This window comes from Bufo gargarizans, chromosome 3, assembly GCF_014858855.1.
Source record: "Bufo gargarizans isolate SCDJY-AF-19 chromosome 3, ASM1485885v1, whole genome shotgun sequence".
NCBI lineage: Eukaryota > Metazoa > Chordata > Amphibia > Anura > Bufonidae > Bufo > Bufo gargarizans.
In genome coordinates this window covers 304,517,293-304,527,995 of record NC_058082.1, presented here as the reverse complement: position 1 = coordinate 304,527,995, position 10,703 = coordinate 304,517,293, and the positions used below count along the sequence as shown (strand labels likewise).

The window sequence follows — 10,703 nt, the reverse complement described above, 5'->3', positions numbered from 1 at the left end:
CTGTGAGACCCCTGTTCCTCCGTGTCCAGAAGGAACAAGCCGTCTTACCCTGACTCCTAGTCCAGGGACCGGTCGGAGGGTGAGTTAGGGATCCGAGGTTCCTGAGCATGGGTCCTCCTACCTTAAAGGTCGGCCCATGCAGCTAGGAGTTAGGGTCAGGTTAGGGACGCTTTAGGAGGTGACCTGCTCCCTAATCCTGTCGTCCTGGCCGAGCAGCCTAACATCTTCTGGCATCGCACGGCTGAGGATTTTTCCCGTCCTCAGCCATGACAGTAGCGCCCCCCACTAGTTTCAATATATAATGCTCCCCCCATAGTGCCAGTACATATATATATATATATATATATATATATATACAGTACAGACCAAAAGTTTGGACACACCTTCTCATTCAAAGAGTTTTCTTTATTTTCATGACTATGAAAATTGTAGATTCACACTGAAGGCATCAAAACTATGAATTAACACATGTGGAATTATATACATAACAGAAAAGTGTGAAACAACTGAAAATATGTCATATTCTAGGTTCTTCAAAGTAGCCACCTTTTGCTTTGATTACTGCTTTGCACACTCTTGGCATTCTCTTGTTGAGCTTCAAGAAGTAGTCACCTGAAATGGTTTTCCCTTCACAGATGTGCCCTGTCAGGTTTAATAAGTGGGATTTCTTGCCTTATAAATGGGATTGGGACCATCAGTTGCGTTGTGGAGAAGTCAGGTGGATACACAACTGATAGTCCTACTGAATAGACTGTTAGAATTTGTATTATGGCAAGAAAAAAGCAGCTAAGTAAAGAAAAACGAGTGGCCATCATTACTTTAAGAAATGAAGGTCAGTCAGTCTGAAAAATTGGGAAAACTTTGAAAGTGTCCACAAGTGCAGTCACAAAAACCATCAAGCGCTACAAAGAAACTGGCTCACATGCGGACCGCCCCAGGAAAAGAAGACCAAGAGTCACCTCTGCTGCGGAGAATAAGTTCATCCGAGTCACCAGCCTCAGAAATCGCAGGTTAACAACAGCTCAGATTAGAGACCAAGTCAATGCCACACAGTTCTAGCAGCAGACACATCTCTAGAACAACTGTTAAGAGGAGACTGTGTGAATCAGGCCTTCATGGTAGAATATCTGCTAGGAAACCACTGCTAAGGACAGGCAACAAGCAGAAGAGACTTGTTTGGGCTAAAGAACACAAGGAATGGACATTAGACCAGTAGAAATCTGTGCTTTGGTCTGATGAGTCAAAATTTGAGATCTTTGGTTCCAACCACCGTGTTTTTGTGTGATGCAGAAAAGGTGAATGGATGGACTCTACATGCCTGGTTCCCACCGTGAAGCATGTAGGAGGAGGTGTGATGGTGTAGGGATACTTTGCTGGTGACACTGTTGGGGATTTATTCAAAATTGAAGGCATACTTGCAGCGGCATGCTATTCCATCCGGTTTGCGTTTAGTTGGACCATCATTTATTTTTCAACAGGACAATGACCCCAAACACACCTCCAGGCTGTGTAAGGGCTATTTGACTATGAAGGAGAGTGATGGGGTGCTGCGCCAGATGACCTGGCCTCCACAGTCACCGGACCTGAACCCAATCGAGATGGTTTGGGGTGAGCTGGACCACAGAGTGAAGGCAAATTGGCCAACAAGTGCTAAGCATCTCTGGGAACTCCTTCAAGACTGTTGGAAGACCATTTCAGGTGACTACCTCTTGAAGCTCATCAAGAGAATGCCAAGAGTGTGCAAAGCAGTAATCAAAGCAAAAGGTGGCTACTTTGAAGAACCTAGAATATGACATATTTTTAGTCGTTTCACACTTTTTTGTTATGTATATAATTCCACATGTGTTAATTCATAATTTTGATGCCTTCAGTGTGATCTACAATTTTCATAGTCATGAAAATAAAGAAAACTCTTTGAATGAGAAGGTGTGTCCAAACTTTCTGTCTGTACTGTATATATATAAAATATTCCCCCGTATTGCCAGTATATAATGCTCCTCCATTCCTCCCCAGTAGTGCCAGGTATATATAATGATCTCCTTCCCCCCTTTCATGGTGCCCCCAGCAGTGCGGACATTTATTATAGAAAAAAAAACACCTCACTCGCGCTTTCCCCGCTGCTGCCTGTTTTATCTGTTGCTTATGTTGCTGCGTCCTGATGCATGCGGTCCCAGTTACATCACCACTCCTGCTCCGGGTCTCACGCGATCATGTCATCATGCGAGACCCAGTGCAGGAGGTTGCGCTGATGTCATTGCGGCTTCTTGAGCTGCTCTAATGCCTCACAGACTTGAGGCCTAGTGGCCTGAGGCTTGTGAAGTTGGACGGCCATGAGTGCACCCCCCTTTATGGGTAGCGAAGTGGAACCCTAGGTGGATGATTACCCTCCCCTATCCATTATCCTGGTCCTAATGCAGAGCACATTACCCCAGGAGGTATAACAGGAAAGGACTATAACTCCCAGAATGTCTAAGCCATTATTATTTAATATCAGAACACATTACAGGGGGCTTATAAGAGGATGGGACTACAACTCCCAGCATATCCAAGTCGCTATTATCTAATATCAGAGTACATTATAAGAGGAGGTATAAGAGGAGAGGACTACAACTCTCAGCATATCCAGGGTGTTGTAGTGTACCCTGATATTACATAAGAATGGCCTGGACATGCTGAGAGTTGTAGTCCTCTTTTGTTATACCTCCTCTTGTAATGTACTCTGATATTACATAAAAAGCTGGACATGCTGGGAGTTTTAGTCCTCTCCTCATACCTCCTCTTGTAATGTACTCTGATATTACATAACAGGAGGTATAAGAGGAGAGGACTACAACTCCCAGCACTTCCCTGCCACTTACATTGAATCCTTCACTTCTTCCCATGCATCACTGGTCTTCATTACTTTACTGCATAGCTCCGCCTCCTGTTCTGGTCACATGATGGGGAGGTCATCACAGGTCCTTCATGCCCCTATTCTCTGATGAGCTCCGCCTCCTGCATATGACATCATGCAGGTCCTACAGCTCCAGTAGAAGAGTGTTGCTGGTGTCCGGAGCTGCACAGTAGTAATGACTTGTGTTATGTGTAATGGAAAGGGGTCTTACACTGCATTGTAAAGTGCAGCTGTTCAGCTGGCCTCCTGTTTGCTTCCACAGACGTTCAGTTGAACAGCAGCACTGAAGGAGGGGCCCCTTGGACCATGGGGGCCCTGGGCAATTGCCCCCCTTAACGCCGGCCTTGATAATAACAACACTGCAGCAATATACTGGCTGGTATTGGTGGCAGCCTATAGTCTGAGACTAGGACAGGTTACATGTCCACTACACAGGTTATCATGGAACATGATATCATCTTCTGATGGGCTTACAGATAAGGTGATGGGAACTAGAACTCCCTCAGCTGATGTGTTGAATGATCTAATGGGAATGTTCCTGTTGCAACAGGGCACAATTTAGAGGATAAAATTATATTAAATAATTGAGAAAACTGGCTGATATATTTGACTGGGTTCAATAAAGGTGACTGTAGGCTTTATCGCAGCCTCTAGACGCTGCTCCATGGAAAAACAAAGCAGAATAGCAATTAACACAGCATCAGGAATGTAATTATTAAGAGTGATAATACCATCTTATATGATCAGATAATACTTGATGAAATATTTCTCTTTGTGCTGGCTTCTTATCCTTTCTGCCTAGCAGTGGCATCAGGGTAACCATGTGAGAAAGCAAGATGCTGTGTATAGATGGGAGAGAGGTTGTGTTGAGTAGAAGATGAATTTGTGCACATGAGACATGGAAGGGGAAAGCTGAATAGTGCAGTCTGCCATGCTACCACCTAAAAATAGGGGTAGGTTATTTTAGATGTGGTATAATCTATCCACCAAGTTTCAGATGCGCCACAAATACAGTTGATTAGCCTCCTGAAGAACTCGTGGAGATGACAATTTTTCAAGATTTGCTTATGTCTACTCGTTATCTTTCTGTGCCTGGGACTGGAATGATCAATACACTAATTAATGGTCTTACTGAATATAAGATGGTGGCATGTTGATCAATCTATTTAAAGGGAACCTGTCACCTGGATTTTGGGTATAGAGCTGAGGACATGGGCTCATGGGCTGCTAGATCGCCGCTAGCACATCTGCAATACCCAGTCCCCATAGCTATCTTTGCTTTTAGTGTTTTAAAAAAACGATTTTATAGATATGTAAATGAACCTTAGATGAGTCCTGTCTCCTCCATGCTTCAAAGATGAGTCCAGCGTTCTCTGACTCTGAGCCCAGCCATGCCCACTGTGAAGGAGCCCAGCACAATCTCCCCCCCCGGCGGCATCCTCCGTATTCTCATCCTTGCTCCCCAACGTCACAAAGCTAGAGCGTTGTAATATCGCGATGAGCGAATTAGCACATGCGCACTTCGTTCCCTGAGGCTGATGCCAGCACAGCGAAGGAACACTATGCTGACACTGCGCCTGTGCTTGGTCGCGCATCGCTAGATTACGGCGCTCTAGTTTGTGACGTCGCAAAGCAAGGAGGAGATTTGGAGTGTATGCGGGGCGGTGCTTGGCTCCTTCACAGTGGGCTCCGGAAACGTTAGTAGCCGCATTTACATTTATATCAAATCATTGTTTTGACACAATAAAAGCACACGGAGCTATGGGGACTGGGTATTGCGGATGTGCTAGAGGTGATCTAGCAACCCATGTCCTCAGCTCTATACCCAAAATCCCGGTGACAGGTTCCCTTTAATGACCAAAACAGCAGATGTGACAACTCTCACTTTCACTTAAATGGGTTCTCTGGAGAAAAACTGTGTTTTGCAATGTAATTATTAACAAAAGTGTCCTTCAGTAGCATCTATTCAGTGACACTACACATGATTCACACTCCCGTGTTATTAGTTGGAGTAAAATGGTTGGTGAAACATTGCTATACACCCACTGCCTTTCCACACTTCCATCATCTATACCAAACAGTAGATGTATTGCAGACTGAGGGCTATGCAGAGGACATGAGGAACTAGGAGAGATGGAATCTTACTGTTGGATAGTAGGTCCCGGTGAGGCTAACTTTTGAAAATTCACATCTGTCTGTATATGTTACCTTTATATGTAGTTACACATATTTTATTGCATTTAAGGGGTTGTTTCACTTCAGCAAGTGGCATTTATTATGTAAAGTAAGTTAATATAAGCCACTTACTAATGTATTGTAATTACCCATATTGCCTCCTTTGCTGTGGCTTTACCACCCCACAATCCATCAGTGGTGGCCATGCTTGCACACTATAGGAAAAAGTCCCTACCTTTCTGGTGACCCGAACCATGGGAAGGTACATAAGCTGGTGTTTTTTTTCTGTAGTTTGCAAGCATGGCCACCACTCATGAATTGCAGGGTGGCCATAACCATGGAAACGAGCAGTGTATAACGCGATGGAAAAATGAATCCAGGCAGCAAATGAAGCAATATGGACAATAACAATACATTAGTAAGTGCCTTGTATTAACTTTCTCTATATGATAAATGCTATTTGCTGAAGTGACACAGCCCCTTTAAGGCTAAAATCTCTGCCTTGAAAACGTAAAAGGATCCCTCCCCGACAATGGCTTATAGCAGAAATATAAGTACATATGGTCTAAATAATTAGATCTTTGGAGGTGAGTCTGGAAAGCCATCACTAGGCCTTTTCTGTAAAATATACTCCAAACAGTGCATTGCTCCATAGTAAAGATGATGTCACAGTGCCTGTAAGACAAATCCATCCTTACTCAAGTATTAGATTCCTTCAGCTTAAACCCCCCAACCCCTGGAAAAAGCGGTTATGTACTCTACTCACTCTCTACATGTAGGTGCTGAAGGGTGTCCCTATACAGAGAACTCCCATATACAGGTCCTACATTACCAAAGGAGGGTGTGGGGAAATAAAATGGCCGTCTAACCATAGCTACCCCAGTCTATATGGCATTTTAGGGCATCCACAGGTGTTTACAGCTGATTGCCAGGGGATGGATAGAGAAGTCAGACCAGCAATAACCAGCAGATCACTGATCCAGCGTCTTTTTATGATGAGATTATCCAAAGAATCCTGGCTCTATTTTAATCCTTGCTTTGGGGTCACCTCTCATCTGTGTACTCCCTAGACATCTAAATATATATATATATATATATATATATATATATATATATTTATATAATATATATAATATATATATAATATATATATATATATATATAATTGCTACAAGCAACTTCGGCATATAACCTGGAGGCAGACTGCCACAGATTTATTTTTTTGCCTTAAATGAGTTGTGCCACGAGTCACGACTGATGTAAAAAATACAAATCAAAAATCATGGAGAACATGACAATCTCTTTCTAACAAAGCTAGAACCAGCCCTGTACCTCACATGGATCCAGAGATCTCCTCATCCATTGCTGAAATTGCTCTGCTAGAAGTATTTTAGGCTGGCAACTCAGGGGCAAGCCCTTTCTTAGCAGGTATGTCCTTTTTTAGGAGTCAAGTCCTTTCTGATGTTGCTCTTTTCCTGTAACTGCCACAGTTTCTAACACAAGATATGGCTGCTGACAGTTGAAGAGTGTGCGACCACCTCAGTGAGGTGGACAAGAAAAAAAGGAAAAGAACAAACAGCAGGTGGCGCTATACAGATACATTTTTATTAAATAACTCTGGAGTTATACTAAATGTTTAATTTTATGCACTTACAAAAGTATTCAGAGCCAGGTGCGAGTTTAAAAAAATGAATAATTTTTGTGACACAGACCCTTTAAGCAGGGCAGTTAGATGCAAGGCTAGGATAGCGAACTAAGGGGGTCATTTGTCAAACTGGTGTAAAGTAGAACTGGCTTAGTAGCCCATAGCAACCAATCAGATTCCACCTTTCATTTTTGACGGCTCCTTTGAAAAATGACAGGTGAAATCTGATTGGTTGCTATGGGCAACTAAGTCAGTTCTACTTTACACCAGTTTGATGAATGACCGCCTAAGTCTTTGACCTGGTTTAACGAAAGCATAGCTGTTGCTCTGCCCATGATCTAGGACATGACTGATTTCTCCCACTCCATACCTTCTACACTATCTTGTCTTTTACATCCTCCAAGTTCATTTGCATCCTCCAAGTTCAGCCCTGACATATTTGCAAAGCTAATGAACCTTTGTAAAACTCCAGCAGAATCTTAACTGCAGCCAGTATTGCAGGGTATAGATGCCAGGACAGTACAGCAGCTACTTCAAGAGCAGTGGGCACCAGGCTCCTCATAGCCAGCACCAATTCTTGATACCCAAGTGTTTATAAATATTGACATGTTTATTTTGCATCATCCTATTATCCACCTGTATTCTTATGATCACATATTTACACAACATGCCATCTCCATTGATCAGTTCCTGTCCACATTCATGGATTCTGTTGTTTTTGGGGGGCTTGTGGTAAAGAAATATGTGACAAGTATCTTATGAGTGGGGACCAGTGTTAGAGGAGGAGGAGAAGGAGGAGGGAGGGAGACAAATTCAAGATGTAATTTGCAGCATTGTTGTATGTAGGGGAGGAAGGGAGAAAAGCCTTCTTCTCTCTTGTGGATGCTTCTCTGATAGTGGAAGGAATATTGCTATGAAGAGCTGATTAATATTGGAGCTGGAGGGATTGTGTGGATATTCCCTGCAGGAAGATCTAGTGGCTACCCAGTCATTTTGAATATTTGGAAGTGAGAGAGAGGAGCAGGATTCCTGATCTCATCTCCCCAGTGCAGGGAGAGACTTGGTTTATTCCGGCTGCAGAAGCAAAGAGCTGTTCAATGTAGTGGGATTTTCTTTGCAAGAATACCTGACCTCCTTTTCCAGAGATCCCCGCAGAATCTGCCATGAGAACCATCTCTGGATGGCTGAATTGGGGGCACAGGACAGGGTGCAGCTGCACATCCAGGAGGATATGGGGGGCATGGTGGGTTTTGGGGCTCCTGGAAGTGCAAACTTGGAGCAGGCTGGTCTTCATCAGCTTTGGGCTATTGGCTGCATCAGCAACGGGTGAGTCCTTATACATGCCATCCAAGTTCTAATACCATTCCAATAATCATTGCTGTGGGCACCCATAGGCGTTATGAGCCTGGATGCTCAGTAAGGGAGATGGATGCATGTAGGATGCTAATTATACAACCTGTCTGAGATGCTGTGCACCTCATCATGTCATTCCTATGGCTGAGGAAACCTGCTTTATATATATATATATATATATATATATATATATATATATATATATACACACATTCTCAGTGAAATATGATGCATATGATGCTATATGATGTGCTATGTTGTTTGATCTGATGTTGCTAGCAGTCCCATGCCTCAGCATGACATCCTGTGTGCTGTTGCAGCAATATGAGCTTTAAGGTGTAGTCTGGAGATGAACATCTTATACCTGTAGGAATCATCCCTCCTAGTAACAAAATCCAACATCTGAGACTTTATGTCATGTTCCCTGGTCACACACTGAAGCCTTCTATTTCATATGTGCTGCAGGCATAAATCACCTACCTTTATACATGCTGCATCCACTTGAGCTTTACAGTATATCTACAGCAAACTTTGCATTCTGCATAGAACATCATGTACCCTTTACCAACTAGTGAGCACACACAGCAGCCCAATGTCCACCAAGTACTGCTTGGTATATCGACATGGCATACAGTACTAATATCCATATATTGCCAAGCAGCTGGACTTGTGGAAATTTCCATTACTCAGGCAAATATCCTGGGATTTTATATGCATCTTGATCTGTCACTGCCGTTTCAGAATTCCAGGCATTTGGAAGAGGCTTTCCCTATTAATTGAATCCCTAGAAGTGACCTCTCGCCTTTATCTGGACACGATCTGGCATGACCCTAGCTCATGCTTTTAAGATTTTTACTAGCATATGCCTACATCTATCCAACGCACAGAAGATTCATTTTTATTCTACTAGTTACATTTCTTCAGTCATAGCCATGGTGATCCCCATCTGTATGCATATTAATAAACTACATAAACTGTTATCTTTTGAGGAACTAATTCAAGGATTATCAGTTTAACCTGATCCATAAGAGCATTTGTCCATTTACAGGAGGCCCACAGATACAGATTTTTGGAATAACACTAGACTTTTATGCTGCAACTAAATATCTCTAATCCCATAATTGCATGAAACTATTAGTTTGGAAACGCAACATATGCAATGGCGAGGAGACTGTCTGATTATCTGTCTTATTTTCTAATTGGATATTCTCTGGAGTACTAAAGTGAAGAGCACATATTTAGTGGAACTAGGAAATGCACATATTGGTATATTGGCATCAAATTTCCAATAAATAGTGGGAAAAGAGCTCATGGATCCTGGCTTCCATTATGGGATATAGAGAGACAGAGAGAGAGAGAGAGACAGAGACAGAGCGAGAGAGAGAGATACATACAGATCTCTTTGCCATCCTCTCTCTCTCTCTCTCTCTCTCTCTCTATATATATATCTGTATCCATAATTTTTTCTACCTCCTCTTTATCTATATATACACCTGTGAATATCTGTGTGTATATCCTACAATACAACCAGGTATGGACTGTAGGATAAGTCTGCAAGAGTGCCCAGTGCAATACCCATAAAGGTACCTTAGCCTTTGACGGTTCCACATGCATTCATTTTGCATGGCACTAGAACAGAAATGAAACGCTGTCCTGTTGAATGCTGTTCCTATGTGCAGAATATGCATCTTACACATTGTTAATAAGTGTACATGTAAAATTACTACTAGCACTGACTGCATACGTTGATCTCAGTCTTGGGTATTGGCTCAAGTATTTTTAGTTATTTGCAGAATTCCATGACACAGAGAAGATTTTGAAAAGGTTCCTGCATTCATCCGCTTGTGGAGTGTATAGCATAAAACCTGTGTGTCTCATTTCATTGATTATGATGGAGTATCATTATTCATAAATGGTTCAGCTCCCAGAGAAATGTTGCTCAGCTTTTTTTTCCCACCAGTAGAATGGCATGTATTTTGAGGATTTGTTCACAGTAGGACACTGACTATAAATATATAACCTGCAGGGGACGGAATCAGTTGATAACCCTGTCCAGCCCCCACAATTTATAAGCCCGCCTCAGTCCCTTTGATCCTCTCACTCATTTGAATTTAAAATATCTCGTTAATGGACATTTATAGTTGCTTTTCCATCAACCAACCCAGTTCAGTGTGAAGGTTAATTAATTAATACTCTATGTTCTGTTAATTATTAGCATATTGTAATTTTTTGAACTGGAGGCTGCCATCTTTAAAAGAGCCCAATTTAGATATAAGATATGACATACACCTTGTGTGCTCGGTAAAGACAATATATATGACTCTTAATAACATATCAACTTTCAAATGGCCAGAAGTATCTAGAAGGGTGCTAATATTTTCTTTAATTCTGACAATTTTTGTCCAAGACTCTAAATTTCTGTGGTCTTTTGAATTCAACATTCCATCCCAAAAGGTGGGTTGCTAATTAACCATGTCAATTCTTGGTCAACAAGCCATTTGGCAATCATCAAACTAGTGATGAGGCCAAAAATGTAGTAGTCAGAAGTTTTTGTAAAACATAGAAAGACCATTTAAAGATCATAATCGTATGTAGAGAACATGGCAGTAGTGATCAAGTAACAGCTATTACATGCCA

General features: G+C 42.1%; 1 protein-coding gene across 1 annotated transcript in view; it reads left to right on the top strand.

Moving 5' to 3' along the window:
• The first annotated feature begins 7,876 nt into the window (after positions 1 to 7,876).
• The window catches only part of CSMD2 (CUB and Sushi multiple domains 2), a 1,088,526-nt gene continuing 1,085,699 nt past the window's right edge, over positions 7,877 to 10,703 (top strand). Inside the window, exon 1 of the mRNA XM_044285154.1 lies at positions 7,877 to 8,039. Within this exon, the coding sequence (XP_044141089.1) occupies positions 7,877 to 8,039 (163 nt within the window). The remainder of the gene's footprint in view (positions 8,040 to 10,703) is intronic.